Source organism: Jaculus jaculus, chromosome X (genome assembly GCF_020740685.1).
Source record: "Jaculus jaculus isolate mJacJac1 chromosome X, mJacJac1.mat.Y.cur, whole genome shotgun sequence".
In the NCBI taxonomy this organism is placed as follows: Eukaryota; Metazoa; Chordata; class Mammalia; order Rodentia; family Dipodidae; genus Jaculus; species Jaculus jaculus.
In genome coordinates this window covers 143,059,864-143,080,208 of record NC_059125.1, presented here as the reverse complement: position 1 = coordinate 143,080,208, position 20,345 = coordinate 143,059,864, and the positions used below count along the sequence as shown (strand labels likewise).

At 39.5% G+C, this 20,345-nt stretch overlaps 1 protein-coding gene across 1 annotated transcript; it reads left to right on the top strand.

Annotated features, from left to right (window-relative positions):
- The first annotated feature begins 609 nt into the window (after positions 1-609).
- LOC101604239 (eukaryotic translation initiation factor 1-like) lies at positions 610-951 on the top strand. The gene has a single exon (XM_045140009.1). It carries the CDS (start codon positions 610-612, stop codon positions 949-951), a length of 342 nt encoding a protein of 113 aa, XP_044995944.1.
- The last annotated feature ends 19,394 nt before the right edge of the window (positions 952-20,345 follow it).

The following is a 20,345-nucleotide window of genomic DNA, read 5'->3' as shown; positions in this document are numbered from 1 at the left end:
ATTTTAAAAATATGCCCCCCATAGACTCGGGTGTTTATTACAACTTGTAACTTGGGTCTCCAGCTATCTGGCTAGAAGAGGTGTCACTGGGAGGAGATCCTAGAGTACAGCTCTAATGTGTCACTGAGGGCAGATCTGAATTCCAGCCCAGCAGTATGCAGAGAGGTCTGAGCTCTGAGAGTCCTGCTTGCTGCAGTTCCCTGCTGCTTGTTGCAACTTCCCTGCTGCTGGTTTTGAACTTTGCTTGCTTTTGGTTGTTTCTCTCTGATCGGATGTATGGAATCACCTTCTTTTGCCACTGATTTCTGTATCTTTAAGTTTGAAAAACATCCCATCATTCCATAAACATAAACTGTGTATATTTGGAAGTTTGTCCCAGAAATGTGAATCTTCTTACCACAATGACCAAATAGATGCTGATTTTTGTGTGTTGGTAAAGGATATGTTCTGAATTTAAAAGGATATGGGCCCCAGTCAGTAAGACACAGTGAGAAATCAGCTGCCTCCCCCTTCAGCCCCCTTGGTTCCGGAAACTTGGTGCTTCCTGCCTGCCTTCTCCCCAGCCGTCTTCCACAGGCTGTTTCCACCGAAGAAAAGGAGCCTTATATCATGTCGGTTATTCAAAACCTCCACTCTTTCGACGCCTTTGCTGATGCAAGTAAGAGTGATGACCTGCTTCCTGCCTACACTGAGGATTATATCCATATAAGAATTCAACAGAGGAACAGCAGGAAGACCCTGACTACTGTCCAAGGGATCGCTGATGATTATGATACAAAGAAACTAGTGAAGGAGTTCAAGAAGAAATGTGCCTGCAATGGTACTGTAATTAAACACCCAGAATATGGAGAAATGATTCAGCTACAGGGTTGCCACTGCAAGAACATCTGCCAGTTCCTAATAGAGACTGGACTGGCTAAGGATGATCAGCTAAAGGTCCCTGGGTTTTAATTAAGTGCTTGTTACTCTCTGAAGAGTAAGTGAGGATTTCCTAGCAAAGAGTAGAATGTCCCTTCTGTCCCTTGTTAAAGTTTACAAAACTCACAGCTTGCATAATGTAACCATTTGGGGTCCGCTTTTTAACTTTGACTAGTGTAAATTCACACAATAAACTGAAAAAAGCCAAATTAAAAAAAAAAAAAAAGCTTAGAGATTGGTTAGCAATTAAGGCACTTACCTATAATGCCTAAGGTCCCAGGTTTGATTTCTCAGTACCCAGGTAAGTCAGATGCACAACGCGGTGCATGTGTCTGGAGTTTGTTTGCAGTAGCTGGTGGCCCTGGCATACAGATTCTCTCACTCTATCTGCCTCTGTCTCTCAAGTAAATCAATAAAATAAAACTTCAAAAAAGATTCTATCTAAAAGTGTTAGAACACAAACTTCAGAAATCCTTGAAGGAATTGAAATAAATAAGCCGGGTGTGGTGGCACATGCCTATAATCCAAGCACCTGGGAGGTAGGAGTAGGAGGATAGCCTTGAGTTCAAGGCCAGCCTGAGGCTATAAAGTTAATTCCAGGTCACCCTGAATCAGAATGAAACTCTACCTCAAAAAACAAAACAAAACAACAGAACAGGAAAAAAGAAATAAAAAAAAAAAAAACAGGTGACAGAGAAATTAGCTGACAGCATCTTCAGCTGCACAGTTCACTGATAGATTGGAGAGAGAGAAATCACCACTTGCAAAAGGTAAGCTAGAAGAATGCTGGACATTCTTTTTGTTTTCTTTTCTTTCTTTTTTTTTTAAAAAAAATTGTGTTTATTTATTTATTTAAGAGCGACAGACAGAGAGAGAAAGTGGCAGATAGAGACAGACAGAGAATGGGCGTGCCAGGGCTTCCAGCCACTGCAAATGAACTCAAGATGCATGTGCCCCTTGTGCATCTGGCTAACGTGGGTCCTGGGAAATCGAGCCTCGAACTGGGGTCCTTAGGCTTCATAGGCAAGCGCTTAACCACTAAGCCATCTGTCCAGCCCTGGACATTCCTATTCTCAAAACCACACACACAGTCTTCACAAATCTAAAATCTCATTCTAGGGTTATTTGAGGCTGTTCACTGATGAATAGTCATTGGAAGATAAATCTCAATTTTCATGAACTATGACTCAGAGGACAGTGACCATGCACCATCTTGAGAGAGAACCTATTGTGAACACTTCAGATTTCTCATAGGCCTTTTATTAGTTTGGATAGCCTCAGTTTAGCCTGGAGGAGAGAAGTAAGTTGGAGAGAACAGGCGTACTAGACACTAGTAAGCTAGTAGGTGCAGGTAGGAGGAGGCTGGAAAATGTTATAGAACCCCCGCCTCCATGGCTGAAAAGAGGTCTCCTCAACTGAATACAGCCTTGAAGTTTGAGAGCTCTGTGTCTGAGGCCAGTGAGTGGAAAAAATTCTGGAGCTACCTATCTATCACTGCCCTATAGCCCAAGAACTCTGACATGCTACTACTATATATGATACCTACAGCTGTATGTATCCAGCAGTGTAAGTAATACCCAGTTCAATGTATAGAGGTCCTCTTTCTAAACCAACCTCAGTGGTAAATTAGTTTCCCACACTCCCATTGCACTTTGAAGACAACTTCCAGCAAGAAACATTAGCTACTACCAGTGGTACAAGCTAGGGAGTCTTGGGAGGGTAAATTAGCCTGCCTATCTCCTAGATGCTGAACAAGGAGTGACCAACAGATATCCATGATATTCAAAAAGGAAAAACGAAGTACATCTGTTAAGATAGCTTTGTTAGATATCACACATTTGTCCAGAAAGAACTAACAACAATATACACCAAGGGAAAGGTAAGAGTCTATAAGCTCAATTAACCTATCCCTATCACCCATATAGGCGGTAATATCTACTTTTTGAGGAGAAACCAAGAAGCTGTCCTAAAATCTGATCCTTTCTGTTTCAGTCTTTATTTCTATGTATATTTTTGTATGTTTTACCTTTGTTATGGCCAATGTAAAGAATATCTCAAAGAAAAGAAAAGTTTACTGTGGTCCATGGTCTCAGAAGGTTCAGTCTAGGACTTCTTGGCCCCATGAATCTGATCAGAATCTCACAGTGGCATGAAAACTTGTTCTCCATTTTCATCTTTTCATTTCCTTTGAGTCTTCTTTTGTCTGATCCAATTTAAATCAAGCCTTCCTTATTGAAATCAATGAGGAGATCTAGGAATTGCAGTCAAGTTACTCAAATAGAGACTATGTTCTAATAAATATATCATTAATGAATTAATTTAATGTTTTCTGTGTATCTATTGAAAACTCAACTTGTTTCCATCTTTTAATAAATTGATGTGGCTTAAATTTCTAGAACAAATCTCACTTGATTTCAGTGATTGATACTGTTGTTGTTTCATTTAATGAATTTGATTGGCTTTCATATTAATTCTTCTCAAAGATATTTTCTATTGTGGCCTGTCTGGTTGTGCTGTCAAGCAAACATGCTGGAATAACAACAGAAGGATTTAGGGAGAAGTCCCTCTCATTCAAATTAGAAGTATAATTGATCATTTTCCTTTAATGACTTGCTATAATAAAGTATTGAAGCCATCCATTACAAGTAAGTCTATGTTAAAAAGTTTTATTATCCAATCCCTATTAATATTTCTTATTTGACTCTTAATATTTTATTAAATTTTAGTTTCAGTTTCTTCAAAAATATTTTATTATTCAGAAGTATGTGCACTTCTTCTAGGTTTTCCAACAGGTTGGCATATGTGGTGGTTTTAATAGATGGCCCCCAATATATTCAGTTTTTTATTTGTTTGTAGTTTGCATCTGTAGCCACCTGGATGGAGGCAGTGTCACTGGGGGGGATTTTAAGGTGTGGTGGTGGGTTTCTGATTTCAATCTAAAATATGCAAAGTGGGCTGGAGAGATGGCTTAGCGGTTAAGCGCTTGCCTGTGAAGCCTAAGGACCCTGGTTCGTGGCTCGGTTCCCCAGGTCCCATGTTAGCCAGATGCATAAGGGGACGCATGTGTCTGGAGTTCATTTGCAGAGGCTGGAAGCCCTAGCACGCCCATTCTCTCTCTCTCCCTCTATCTGTCTTTCTCCCTGTGTCTGTCACTCTCAAATAAATAAATAAAAAATTTAAAAAATATTAAAATATGCAAAGTGTGCCTACCTGGAGTTCCTGAAGTGTGCTGTGGCTTTTGGCTTTTAGGCTTGTACTTCTCTCTCTCTCTCTCTGCTTGATCCTGTGAAGGCAGGCCAGTTTCTTCTGCCATTATGGAACTTCCCCTGGATCTGTAAGCTTCAAGAAATATCCCTTCCTCCATAAATGTGTCTGGTGTGAAAGTTTATCTCAGTGAACCTGAAGCTGTCTGCTACAGCATATATGGCTCACAACACTTATATTATTAATAATAATCTTGGGTGTCTGCTGTATCAATTGTAATTTCTTTTTTGTGATGGGCATGATAATTTGAAATTTATCTATACCCCCAAAGGGTACTTTATTTTCAACTAATGTGCTATTGGGTAGTGATTGACTCATAAAGGCTGTGACCTGGTGTATAGATTAATCCTTTTATATCTTATATATGCTGGCAGTATTTGGAGGTGATGAAAGTAGATAAGGACTATTGGAAGAAGTATGTGACAGGAATTGTCCTCTTGAAAGTTTTACTTGCATTCCATTTCTCTGTTTTCTACTTGTCATGTAAAGAATATTTTTACTCTTCTAAATGTTCACACTCTTATGATACTTTTACCAAGTGCATGGCAACAGGTAATCAGGCATTATACACTACAAAACCATGCCAAAAATAAACCACTTATCCATTTAACTAGATATACTGGTTATTATTGTGGTAAAACTGAGAAACAGGGCTGGATAGATGGATTGGTGGTTAAGCGCTTCCCTGTGAAGACTAAGGACTCTGGTTCAAGGCTTGATTCCCCAGGACCCACGTTAGTCAGATGCACAAGGGGGCACATGTGTCTGAAGTTTGTTTGCAGTGGCTAGAGGCCCTGGCATACCCATTCTCCCTCTTTTTCTCTATCTACCTCTTTCTCTCTCTGTTTGTCACTCTCAAATAAATAAATAAAAAATAAACAAAAAAATTTTAAAAACTGAGAAGCATAGAAAATTAGTTTCAAATATAAGTTATTGTGACTAAACCTGTAGCTATGATTAAACATATAGTTTTGAAGCATTTGGAATAGGTGTGTGGGAGCAATTTAGAAAGAGTGTTAAATCTGAGAATCCTGTATTAAACTCTGGTGGGAATTTATTACTATACTAGGGGCAGTTCTAAAATCCAGGCATGTTATATGTGACAATAATTTGACTATGTTTTTCCCCATTTTATGGGAGTCCATGAGGCTGAAATTAGTTAATTAATTTAGTGGGGGAAATACCAAGATAACATAGCATTTACATGGTAGCATAGTTTTTTCTGGCTGAATATAAGCAGTTTTACAGTGAGAAACAGGAGAAAAATGCAGATCAGAATGATTTTAAAAACATATAGTTTGGTCATGTAAGTAAGGGGTGGACATTTTTGACAAGAAAGACAATTATATGGATTAGAAATTTGGTAGTGTTTTTGCTGATAGTTAAGGTCTGGCCCACAGAAACGGATGCTACCTTGCCTACCAATGAAGGACTAGAACTGAAGTCTGATTCACTCTAACCCAAAATGTTTTAAGGTAACAACTCCTATGAAACAACACCTTCCTTTTTATTCCTCAATTCTGAGAGCTTAGCCCACATATGTGGACACTTTCTAAGTCAAACTTCCTCTGGGGCAAAACAGCCAACCAAGTCTGTCTCTACACTCCTGAGCCTGGTGATGAGGGTCATTTTCATTGGATTTCAGATTCATAAAAATAATGTTAAAACACACGTGTTTTAAGAAATACTGACGGAACTAAGATGACAACCTCCTCCATGTAGACGAGCTGACAGAAAGATCAAAGAAGCCATTCTATATGCAGTTCAATGGGAGAAAGAGATACCACCAGTGAAGATACTCAATAGTGGACACTGAAAGCCCTATAATTAACCAGCTAGGCCAAATGAGCCAACAGGTGCAATAGTGGCACATCTGTCATGGCAGAAACCAACTGCCCTCCAATTGGACTGGAGGCCTGCTCCATGGGAGGAAATACATCCCTGATACTGAAAATTTAAAACGGGTATTCATGAACACTAGGGGTGTAGCATCTGCTGATGTCTGGATAAGTGTATATACTATGTTTATCAAATCACCCAGTAAGCACTTTTTTTAATATTCAAACCGTTACATTAATGCTACTCTCACTTTAGGTAGAGAATCATCTCTTTTCAGATGGCAGTGACCTTAGGATGACTCAGAAGGTATCATGGTGCTGGAAAGAAGTGACTGGAGTACTGAGTAACATCTCAATTACACCTTCCAAGGCTCAGAGTCTAATGTGGAAGAGGTGGCAGAAAGAATGTAAGAGCCAAAGGAAGGGTAGGACTCCATACAACATGCTCCCTCCAAACATAAAATGGCCTCAATATCCATGACCTCATAGTGCCTGACACTACCCACACAAGACCATCATAAGAGGAGGGAAAGATCATGGCATCAATATAAAAGAGAGACTTATTGAGATGGGGAAGTGATATGATGGAGAATGGAAGTTCAAAGGAGAATATGGGGGACAGAGGGTATTACCATGAGTTATTTTTTATAATCATGTAAAATGTTTAAAACAATTGAGAAAAAATAAAATAAAATTATAAAAAAATTAAAAAATCCACACATGTAATCCCTTACTCTTCTCTTCCATTTTCAAGAGGATTCTTCCCTGAGATAGACTTTCCTATGTGAGAAAGATTTTCCTGGTTACCTCTCCCACTTGCCAGGAGGGAGAATTTCTTTTGGCTTTGGTGATCTCCTTCTTTGCTTTCCTTCTTAGCCTTATTCTTCCTAGAATCAATCTCATAATTTAACCTCTCTGAGTAAATGTTTTCAATTCTTTGCTCACAGAGACAAAAAACCAAGATTTGAGAGCTACTCGTATGGGAGTTTGAAGCACACTTAGTGCTCACTTCCATGTGAACATCACTAATTCAGAGATTTAGTATCATCATAAAGAAATCAGGTAGTCATGGTAGCAGATACGTGCAATTCAACCAATTGGAAAGCTAAGACCAAAGATGCCCATGAGTGTGAGGTCAATCTGGAGAAGAATGAAAAGAACAAGTAACATAGAGAGAGAAAAGAGGGAGAGAAGGATCAGCGGATAAAAGGAAGAAAGTAAGAAAATAAAATAAATTAAGGAAAGGAGGGACAAAAGAAAAGATATCTTAAGTTCATGTCAAGAATTGGGACTTCCGGTTAATATGGCGGTGTAGGTACCACGCCAAAGCAGCCTAGGGGGTGAGGGAAGACCAGAAAAACTCAGCAAAATACACACTTTTACTAAAAAGTGAGGTGTATAGGAAATTGAAGCAGCAGCGGAGAAGTAGAAGAGTTCCAGAGCATCCAGAGCCGGCAAAGAGGCCCCGGCAGGTCCACCAACCACAGCGCAGCAGCGGCAGTGCACCAGAAAGCCGCCAGACTCAGCTCCAGCCACACGAAAAGCCAGGTGCAGGGAGCTTCCACTCACACCAGCGCTCTCCGCAAATCAGGAAACATAAAGGGAGAGCTGCAGTGAGCAACGGAGGAGCAGACCACGAGGTAGAAGAACACGTGGAACAGCGAGAGAACTAGAGCAGCATCAGCTTCCTCCCCTCCCCCACCGCCTGAGCCCAGCTCCAGTGAACACAGCAGCATCCCAGGACCCGGCCACGCCAACTTGAGGTGACAGCGGGAACCAAGCAGGAGCAGAGTCTGGCAGCAACATCAGCGGCTCCGGCACCAGTAACAGTGGCCCCAACAGCAGCAGATCCAGTAGTGGCAGCAGTGGCAGACCCAGCAGTGGCAGACCCAGTAGTGGCAGCAGCAGCAGACCCAGCAGCAGTGGCAGACACAGCAGCAGCAACTTCAGTGGCAGCAGCAGCAGTGGACCCAGCAGCAGCAGGTTCAGCAGCAGCAGTGGCTGCAGAAATGGCAGCTACAGCAGCAGCAGCAACAGAGGCAGCAGCAGTGGTAGGCCAAGCAGCAGCAGCTTCAGCTGCTGACAGACCCAGCAGAGGCAGCTTTAGCAGCAGCAGTTCCAGCAGCAGGGGTGCTGATCTGCAGGACCACACTTGCCAGGCTCGGTTTGCCCCAAAAGAAAAGGCAGTGGCCAGCTCCAGAAAACAGAACAGCAGCCCGACAACAAGGCAGCAACTTGACTGAGACCAAAATCATCCAAGGTAACTGGGATTACACCAGGAAAGGGTCTCACTTGGTCACAAGCTGACTTGGATCCCTCAACAGACCAGAAATCTTAACCTCTATGTTGATAGAGGATCTGGTTGTTATAATAACTACTCTGGAATTCATACTTGGGACTGTTTTTGATTGAATGGGTACAGTGTTTAGTTAACTTTTAGAATCTACCTGCATTTTATGCCACTCAGCCTACTTGAATACTCCCATAGCAGGGAAACTCAACCACTAGGGAACCTTTGTAGATACTCTGAGAGTCTTAAGAGCCACACCTAACACCTTAAGCTCCTACCCTGAAAATATATAACATCAAATCAATTGATACAGCTAATACCCAGCTAGCTAGAAAATCCAAGCATTAACTTAATCCAAGATGCAAAAATATATACATTATAACACAAGAAACACTAAAAAGCAAGACGATATAAATCCACCTAAAAGTATTAATGCATCAGAAATGACCTCCTGTGAGAATGAGTTAGAGGAAATGCCTAAGAAAGATTTCAAAAGAATGATTGTAAATATGTTCAAAGAAGTCAGAGAACAAATCAAAGGAGTCAAAGAGGAACTTAAAGAGGAAATCAAGGGAATCAAAGAAGAGGAAGGACACCAATTTCATGAAATAAAAAAGGCAATACAAGATATAAATAAGGAAATAGAAATAATAAAGAAAAAACAGTCAGAATTACTAGCAATGAAGAACACAGTTAATGAAATAAAAAACTCTGTAGAAAATCTCACCAGTAGAATGGATGAAGGAGAGGACAGAATATCTAAGCTAGAAGACCAGGTGGCAGAACTAATACAGTCTTCTCTCTCTCCATGCACAAGAATTAAGTCCAAATGGATTAAAGACCTTAACATCAGACCTGAAACTCTGAAACTGCTAGAGGAAAAAGTAGGGGAAACCCTTCAACATATTGGTCTTGGCAAAGACTTTCTGAATACAACCCCAATTGCTCAGGAAATAAAACCATAGATTAATCACTGGGACCTCATGAAATTACAAAGATTTTGCACTGCAAAGGACACAGTGAAAAAAGTAAAGAGGCAACCTACAGAATGGGAAAAAAATCTTTGCCAGCTATATATCTGATAGAGGATTAATATCTAGGATATACAAAGAACTCAAAAAGTTAAATAATAAGGAATCAAACAAGCCAATCACAAAATGGGCTATGGAGCCAAATAGAGCATTCTCAAAGGAAGAAATATGAATGGCATATAAGCATCCAAAAAAAATGTACATCACTACTCATCAGGGAAATGCAGATTAAAACTACATTGAGATTCCATCTCACTCCTGTCATATTGGCCACCATCATGAAAACAAATGATTATAAATGCTGGCAGGGATGTGGAAAAAGAGGAACCCTCCTACACTGCTGGTGGGAATGCAATCTGGTCCAGCCATTGTGGAAATCAGTGTGGGGGTTCCTAAAACAGCTAAAGATTGATCTACCATATGACCCAGCTTTAGCACTCCTAGGCATATAACCAAAGGACTCATCTCATTTCCTTAGAAGTACATGCTCAACCATGTTTATTGCTGCTCAATTTATAATGGAACCAACCTAGATGTCCCTCAACTGATGAGTGGATTATGAAGATGTGGCACATTTATACAATGGAGTTCTACTCAGCGGTAAAGAAAAATGATGTTATGTAATTTGCAGAAAAATGGATGGACCTGGAAAGGATTTTACTAAGTGAGGTAACCCAGGCCCAGAAAGCCAAGCGCCACATGTTCTCTCTCATATGTGGATCCTAGCTACAGATGACTGGGCTTCTGCGTGAGATTGAAAATACTTAGTAGGAGAGGACAGTAAGTTAAAAAGGAGACATAAAGGGAAGAGAAAGGAAGGGAGGAGGATACTTAATAGGTTGATATTGTATATATGTAAGTACAGTGATTGTGATGGGGAGGTAATATGATGGAGAATGGAATTTCAAAGGGGGAAGTGTTGGGGGAAGAGACACGCATTTACAAATTAAAAGATTTTTCTCTTTAAAATGCAGAGCCAATTTTGGTTTCCAATCAGGAATAGATGGTAAGAACCTATGGCTGAACACTCCACACACTTGGGTTGCAAGGTCACTGAGAAATCCTGTGGGAGCTGAGCTGAAAACCTCCTCCATGTAGACCAGCTGACAGAAAGCTGGACAAAGCTGTGTTGCATGCAGTTCAATGGGAAAGAGAGAAATCACCAGTGGAGATACACAATTGTGAACATTTCAAGCCTTAAATTTGGCCATCCAGGCCAAATGAGCCAACAGGTGCAATAGTGGCATGTCTGTAATGGAGGAAACCAACTGCCCTCTAATTGAACTGGAGGCTTGCTCCATGGGAGGGAATATATCCCTGATACTGAAAACCTGTGACAGGGAAAGTTATGATCCCTAGGGGAATAAAGCCTGCTGTTGTCTGGCTAAATGTATATACTATGCTCACCAAACTTCCCGGTAAGCACTTCTCTTAATATTCATACCCATGCATTAATGCTACTCTCAATTTTGGTCAGAGAAACTTCCCTATTCAGATGGTGGTGACCTTGGGATGACTCAGAGTGCACCATAGTGCTGAGATGAAGAGACAGAGGAGTACTCAGTACTTAAATATCTCTATCACATCTTCGAAGGCTCAGGGTCCACTGCAGAGGTGGTAGAAAGAGCCAAATGAAGGTAAGTCTCCTTACAATGTGCTCCTACAGACACAAAATAGCCTAGATATCCATGACCTCACAGTGCCTGGCACTACCTACACAAGGCCATCATAATAGGAGGAAAAGATCATGACATCAAGATAAAAGAGAGACTGATTGAGAGGGAGAGAACATATGATGGAGAGTGGAGTTTCAAAGGGGAAAGTGGGAGGAGGGAGGGAATTACCATGGATTATCATCTACAATTTTGGAAGTTGTCACAAAAAATAAATAAAAGACAGAGCCCAGTTTGTAGACTATCTACTTATTGAGAATTCCTTTCAACTCACTTAGACTATAAGGCATTTGGGTCATTGCAACCATGGTCTCACAGAGGACAGGCTCAACACTGTGACAGAATTTGACATCATTAAATTGATTCTCATTTTGCAAGCATACAGAACACATGGGGTAAGGAAAGCCTCCACTCAGATCTTAAAGAAGGACTTGGAGGCCAAGTGATTCAGATTCATATAGACAGCCTTCAAACTGTGTGAAGATGTGAGTGTTAAGCTTAATCGACAGTGAAGAATCCAGCATTTTTGAGATTCCAAGGATGTGGAATGTCCACTGGTGAAAGCTTCACACAGAGAATAGTGGCAGCCCAAGAGAAGAGTCATATGGGCTGCAAGTTACAAGGCAAAGGAGGCTATCAGAGCTCATATCACAATAGCACATACCCTGGATTGGGGGGAGAGTACATTGATTGCTTACTTCCAGGGTATTGATTTTGCCTTCATCCCATTCTGCCTCTCTATGTCTCTATTACTCTCTTTTGGAATTAGAATGTTCAACTGTTCCATTGTGTACTGGAAGTATAGAAGTATATAATTATTAATTAAAAAAATATAGGGGCTCACAGCTATGGATTTGCCTTAAGTATCAATAGACTTTTGACTTCATCTTATGAATAATGTTAGATGATTAAGGTTTCTCAGACTTTTAGAGATAGACTAACTATATTTTACATTCTGTGTCCTGGGGTTGAATGTTATGTTTTAAATATGAAATGATTCCCAAAGTCAATCATGCTTTGAATAATTGATTTCTAGTTAGTGGAAGTTCCATCAACTTAGGAATTGGGATTTAGCTGGAGAGCATAAATCATTTGGAAGCAAGTCCTTGGGAAATTTTGCTCTGGCCTGTTATTTTTCTTATATGTTTACTACTGCGATGCCCTGAAGTGAATTGCTCTGTTGAGCTTTATCTTATATACTATGATAGATGGACATCTCTGAATCCCTAAGATCACATACCCTTCTATTTGATTTGCTTTTTTATCATTGTGATGCAAACCCTAATGCAATGAGATTAGATGCATCATCAAAAGTATATCACAGTGGGGTGGAGAGATGGCTTAACAGGTAAGGTGCTTGCCTGTGAAGCCTGAGGTCCCATATAAGCCAGATGCACAGTGACACAAACATGCAATATTGCACATGTGCACAAGGAAGTGCATGTGTCTAGATTTTGATTGCAGAGGTGAAGCCTTGGCATGCAAATTCTCTTTCTTCTCTTTCATTCTTTCATCCTCTCTCTCTCTCTCTCTCTCTCTCTCTCTCTCTCTCTCTCTCTCTCTCTCTCTCTCACAGACACACACACACACACACACACACACACACACACACACACACACACATGAAAGGCCACTCCATTGGGCTTGTCTCAAAAAAATGTATGTCACAGTAGAAAAGCAACAATCATAAGTGGAGCTTGATTAAAACCAAATTATTTGTTATAAATATACATCAATAAGGAAATGAAAAGATGAAAAGATGAGCCACAAACAGGGTTGGACTATTACAAAGCATTTATTGAAAATGTATAAATTGGTCTTAACACTTACTTGTAATAAAGCAAGCAAAATATGGCAAAAATTAAACTCTATACCATATAAGAAATACAGATAGCAATGAAAATATATTCAACAAAATATGTCATTAGGAAATTTTACATTAAATACAGGCCTATAAGTCCCCTGGAAAGCTTCTCATATAACATCACCATCTTTCTTTAAAACCTAGCAATCATTGTCCTTGTTATTTATGCAATTGATTTGAAAACGTTTATCTGACCAAAATCCTCATCTTGGCTATTATGTCAAGAACCAGAAACAACTAAACTCTATTACAGTAGATAACTGAATAACACTCTAGGGTACATTTAGACAATGAAATACTTTTCAGTGATTAAGAAGAATGCAATCAAATTGCAAGAAGACATCAATTAATTTTAAGTACCTGTTGATTTCAATTACATCTTGTTCTGGAAAAGACAAAACTTATAGACAGTAAGAGATTGAGGATTTCAGAAAGGACAGTGAAGTCTAAAGAGATGAAAATCAGGAGATGATTTTAAAAGACAGTCTGATATTTTGTGAGATATTGCAGTAACAAAACTAGAGTATTAATCATTTTTCAAATTACACAGAACTTTGTAGAAAAACAATAATTTCTTATGCATGCACACCATGAACTCATTAAGAAGGTTGCCAGATACCAGGAAGAAATGCACAATGCAGCAAAATAATCTAATTCTGACAAATGTATGAAGGAGGTTTATTTAAGGAAATAAGAAAATCAAGTAAGTTAGAGGAAATGAAGAGTTTCTGTATAATTAGAGGCAAAGGTACCACAATGAATATCATATTTTGTTAGTGGAGTTAATAAGGTCAGAGATTACACCTAGGGCAGCCCTAACAAGCTAGACATGGCCACCTGCCCTCATAAGGATAATTATGAAAAGACAAAGTTGTAGTGAAAAGTCGGGGGAAAAGGAGATTTATTCCATGTGGTTACATTGAGGACAAAATGATCCACTGGATCACCTTAAGTGCACCTTTGTGTGGTACTGACATGAAGACTAGCTTTCTATATTGTGCAAGAGGTATGCATAACTGAGCAGTTCATGTCAAGCTGTGTTTCCACTCATTATCATCCTTTCAGCTTCGGTTATTCATTCATGTTGATAATGACAGGTTGTCAGAATCATATGAAATCTCTCTGGGCTACAAATTTCCCTCTGATTAACACCAACCAATGCCTCAGTCATTTCTTCTTTCTAGCATGAATCCCCTGAGAAAATTCTAGTTTCTTGGGTTACATTGTTTCAATAATCTCATAGCCAGAGATGGGCACAAGTATCACTTCAGAATATCTTCAGTCCTTCCAGAATGGTTATAACTGAACTTGATAAAATTGGATCTCATAGTGATATGCAACAATGCTGAAATTATTTTTCATATGCATTGGTATTGAGCTATTCAGAAAGGATGGTTGGTGTTAGGTGTGGTAATGAACAGTAAGAATGAACTATGGGATTGAACTATGGGAAAGAACTGTGGGAACAGTTCTTATGGACCTTACAAATGTTTCTGAGATTATTGTTATGAGATGCAAAGTTCTTTACTTGTAACTAGCTCTGATGTTAATCTTATAATCATGCAACCAACTTGCATAAAGCAATGTGATTAGATTTCCTCCGCTTTGGAGTAACTTTGGTCTTAACTGTACAGATAACAGATAATATTGACAAGCAATGTTTAGAGATGCTGACTGATCTTAAACTATGTTCTTTGCTTAATTTCCTCTGTGGCCTTCTTAAATTCTTATTCTTGACCCAAAACAAGTATACATGAATAAGAAGTGCTGACCACAGGATTGAAGTCAAAGATGCCAGTAACAAAGTGTCCACGGATCTTTTGAAAATGATAAGTGGGTTTAGAATGATCACATCCTTGAACAGAGTTTGTATGCCAGCAGGATTAGTGGAGTCCAGCATGTCATACCCCTAAATACCTTCCTTTAATATTTTTAAGGATTATACAAAATCAGAAGTTCCTTACCCTTTGCTCATGCAATGTCCTACTTTCTAATACATCATTATTGCTTAGATGTTCAATAAAAATGCCAATGAATGCCTGTGGGCAAGGAGCTGCACCTAGAATAAGAACTGGGCAGTGATGACAGCAGTTGCAGAGTGTTCACCCCTTGACTTAAATGCAAAGGGTCATTTATTTTTGTCAGGACACAGGTAGAGGTAGAAAGCCCACTCGGTTAACTCCTAGGTTTAGCCCTCTTAGTTCTCAATCTCTGCTAGTAGAAGCAGGTTGGCCACTCTTTGATAAAACTCCCTGGGTTATCTTCTATAATTTCTGGCTGCACTTACCAATAAAGCATGTGAGAGACGTATTTTTGACTGTTGGAATAGAAACTTGCAGATTAGCAAGTGTAGGAGAGTAGAATCCATTTAGTTAAAAAGTAGAATTTGACATATTGGTATAAACTCATATTTAGCTGAATATAAATATTCACAGTTAACTATAAAATATAATAAATATGTTCATATTGGTTGTTATGTCAGCTGATGAGGCTTCCAGAAATAACATCTCTCTAGTAATGAGCACGGCTCTATTTAGATCTTAATGTCTAATATATTTCCCCATAAAAAAGAAATACACACACACACACACACACACACACACAGCTAAGATTCCCTGACTAAAAGGTAATTGGAGCACAGAGGCAGTACATACCAAATAAATGTGGTTAAAAAATCATAATGAATGATGATTATTCTATCAAAGTTACCTTCTTTACTTAGGGTTCTCCAAAGGAATAGAGTCTAGAAAATCAACATATATTATGGATGGGGTGTTGTTATACTGGCTTACAAAGTACTGGCTTGACAGTCCAAAGGTGGCTTTCTACATGCTAGGGAGCTTGAGAACCCAGTAGCTGTTCAGTCTATGTATCTGGATTCCTCAGGATTTCCATTCCAGTGCTGAAGGCCTAGATGGTTCTTGAAGATTTGCTGGTTATCAGTCCATGTTGGCATGGTGAAGAATATTGTTCTGATATCAGCAAAGCATGGCAACAGCAGGCTAGATAAGTTCACCAGCATGGAGCAAAGTCAGCCAGGCAAAAGGGCCTCTTTTTAAGGGTACCTCTTCATGTATAGGCTTCTGCTGTAATGGCAGCCCAATCCAAGCAAGATTTCTACCCTCAGCTCATCCTTCTAAGAAATGTCCTCATGAACCTGCCCAACAGTTGTGTCTTTTACTTGATTTCTGATACAAGCAAATTGATAGTAGTGATGAACCATCACATCATCCAAGGGCCCACTAAAATGGAAAATGCTTAAGATCCCAAGAAACAAAACAAGTAAATAATCATTGACTTATGTCAAAAATAAATACCTATGAGTCCATAGTTATAGAAGTTATTTCAATAAACATAAGACAGAATAAAAATTTAACATAAACTTTAAATGCTTCTGTAGATAATGCACTCTTGAGAATTTGTCCATGACTCCAAACTCAATTATCAACAGAGCATAGCTACATTGTTCAAAAGATTGCACCATGTAAATGAATTTGAAAACTAAGTATTGAATAAGCTTACAAATACTACATCATCCAGATATACAAACTTACCATTGCTATTAATATGCCAGGTTGACAGTATATATATTCTTGTTATGATGTGACTAGAATTGTAATTTACATTTTTAATTTTACTCCTCAAGATAAATACCACAATATATTTACATGGAAAATATAAAATAATTACCAAAGAATGGAAATATTGACCAGTACTACTTAACAGTACTAATAATATTAAAAAGAAATGAAGTCTGAGAAACTATCAAAACCATGAGAAGCACAAACAGATAAGAGCAACAATGTGACGCGAAATGCTGCTGAGATACTAGAAGAGAAAAATATATGAGCAAACATCTGAAGAAATCTAATTGAGGTAAATATGTTATATTGATCTGAAATATCAACAACAAGAAACAGAATGTGAGACACTTGGGAACAATTTGTATTATCTGTGCAGCAATTCTTAAAATTGATTAAAAATGGAGAAAGTGGTAATGTTGATTGTGGTGGTTTGAATAGAATAGATGGCCCCCAATATATTCAGTTCCTTATTGTTTGTAGTTTGCATCTGCTGGCTACCTGGCTAGAGGCAATGTCACTGGGTGATCTTAAGGTGTGGTGATAGGTTTCCAATTTAAATCTAAAGATATGCAAAGTGTGCCTAGCTGGAGTTCCTGAAGTGTGCTGTGGCTTTTGACCTTGAGGCTTGTACTTCTTTCTCTCTGCTTGGACCTGTGAAGGCAGGCCAGCTTCTTCTGCCATTATGGAACGTCCCCTGGATCTGTAAGCTTCAATAAATCCCTTCCTCCATAATTGTGCCTGGTCTGAAAGTTCATCTCAGTGAACCTGAAGCTCTCTGCTACAGAATTTGGTACCAGGAGTGGGGTGAGATGAACCTGACCATGTGGATGTTGATCTTTTGGAACCTTTGTTTCGGAGGAATAGGCATGGACTTGCTGCTTACAGCTGAAGATGTCTTCTGGAGTGGTAAGCCATGTTTTATGGACTATTCTGATGAGAGTCTGAGAATGCTAAGTGCAGACAGCATTGAACTTCGAGGCTTGGCTTATGAGCTTTCTAAGTGGAAGGAAAGACTGCAGAGGACTTTGTTGGAACTGGGCTACTGGCATAAGGGCTGGCTGCATCCTGATGCCCAGGCCCAGAGAGTTTGATCAAGGTTAAATTTGTAATGGACTGATGTGCTTGGCTAGAGATATTGGACTGAGAGACTTAAGATTTTAAGCTGGAAAACTTTAAGCAAGTTAAGTTTACTGGCACAGAGACTGGCTTTAGATTATTAAAGCTGCTATTGTCAAACACCTTAGCAATCTTAAAGGACCATGGAAAGGATGCCTGAGGAAAGACTATCATAGAAATGCAAACACTTTTGGAAAGAGGTGATTGGAGAAGGAACCTGCTTTTCAAGGCTATGATTTGTTTTGTCCCTGAATTAAGAATATGGCTGTGTCCTACACACCTGGTATTGGTTTCAGAAGCATGAAAAATGCGAGGAGTGGTCATGAATTGCACATGCTTCCAGGAGCTGCTGCTGAGATGCAGCATGAGGCAGGGCATGATGCCCTGATAGGCTAAGAGAGCCTTTGGAAGATGGACTGTGGTTTGCATAAAGACCTCAAGATGTTTTGGATATACCAGGACTGGGATGGAAGTGTTCCCCTGCTACTCTGCCCAGCTGGAGGGGTGGAATTGGAAAATCTGGAGACTGTCAGCCTCTGATTATGTTGAACTTGAACTGCAGACGTTTGATGTTTGTTTGATGGCGGTTGAATTTGCATTGTTTTAGTCTCTCCTTGCAGTGCCTTATACAAGTTAAAAATGTTTACTCTGTGCCTTTATATGTTAGAAATGTTTAACTTGTTTGATTTTACAGGTCTTAATATCTTAAATTGGTCAAGACTGTGGGGACCTTTAAAACTGAACTGCGTACAATTTACAATGTGTGATGATTATAAATCTATTGGGGGCCAGGGGTGGAATGTGGTGGTTTGAATAGAATAGATGGCCCCCAATATATTCAGTTCCTTATTGTTTGTAGTTTACATCTGATGGCTACCTGGCTGGAGGCAATGTCACTGGGTGATCTTAAGGTGTGGTGGTAGGTTTCCAATTTCAATCTAAAGATATGCAAAGTGTACCTAGCTGGAGTTCCTGAAGTGTGCTGTTGCAGTCCGGTTCGCATTGCTGTTAGAAATCACCCAACCAAGAGCAGCTTCTGGGAAAAAGAGATTTATTTTGGCTCCACGATGGCAGGGGAAAATGATGGCATGAGCAGAGGGTGGACATCGCCCCCCTGGCCAACGTAAGGTGGAACACAGCAACAGGAGGGTGTGCCAAACACTGGCATGGGGAAACTGGCTATAAAGCCCATAAGCCCGCCCCCAACAATACACTCCCTCCAGGAGGCATTAATTCCCAAATATCCATCAGCTGGGAACCTAGCATTCAGAACACCTAAGTTTATGGGGGACACCTGAATCAAACCACCACATTGATGAAAAGGTAAAAAGTTTCAGTTGGACAGAAAGAAAATGTTTTAGTGGTCTGGTCTACAGCATTGAATAAAGACCACAGGTAGTAATAAGATGTTATATATTTAAAATTGGCTAAAAAAATTCACATACACACATACAAAATATAAGTTAATGAAGTAAGAGGTATGTTGAATAAGATGATTTAGTATTTTCTCAATGTATATATGATCAAAACATTACATTGCACACCATAAGTATTTATAATTATTTAAAATAAAAAGCAAACATTACAGTTTAGAAAAATGATTTTACACAGAGGGCCAAAATGATTTCACTGGATTTTAGAATGGTGTAGTTGCTATGGGAATAAGTGTCATGGTTTCTAGAAATATTAAAACTAGAACTGTGCTAGAGTGATGGCTTAGTAGTTAAAGGCGTTTGTTTGAAAAACCTGATGGCTTGGGTTCAATTCCCCAGTACCCAGCTAAAGCCAGATGCACAAAGTGATGCATGCATCTGTAGTTCATTTACAGTGGCAGAAAGGTCTGGTGTGCTCATACTCACTCTTTATGTATCTCTTTCTTTTTCTCTCTCTTAAATAAATAAATAAATATTAAATATAGTACTACCTTATCACAAGGCATTTCCATTTCTGTGCTTATATATAAAAACAAATTATTTATTAAAGTGATATTTGCACATCTATGTTCACTATAGCATAATTCACAGTGGCCAGCAGATGGATAAAAGTACAACAAATACATAGCATATCACTGAGTTTTCAACAGGTTCAATGGTGTTTAAAATTCTGAGACTTGGGCTGGAGAGATGGCTTAGTGGTTAAGCACTTGCCTGTGAAGCCTAAGGACTCTGGTTCAAGGTTCCATTCCCCAGGACCCACGTTAACCAGATGCACAACGGGGAGCACAAGTCTGGAATTCATTTGCAGTGGCTGGAGGCCCTGGAGTGTCCAATCTCTCTCTATCTGCCTCTTTCTCTCTCTGTCTGTCACTCTCAAATAAATAAATAACCAAGAACAAATTAAATTCTGAGACTCAGGTAAAGTCTTAACTGTAACTTCCTATAACATTAAAAAAGTTAGGGGCTGGAGAGATGGCTTAGTGGTTAAGCACATGCCTGTGAAGCCTAAGGACCCTGGTTCGAGGCTCAATTCCCCAGGACCCACGTTAGCCAGATGCACAAGGGGGCGCATGCACCTGGAGTTCATTTGCAGTGGCTGGAGGCCCTGGCACGCCCATTCTCTCTCTCTCTCTCTCTCTCTCTCTCTCTCTCTCTCTCTCTCTCTCTCTCTCCCTCTTTCTCTCTCTCTGTCTGTTGCTGTCAAATAAATAAATAAACAAATAAATTTTAAAAAAAGTCAGACACATACTTCCAATATGCATTAGCACAACATAAACATTCCTAATCAAAAATGGAAGAATTTAGCAAAGGAAGAAATGATCTGACCAAAG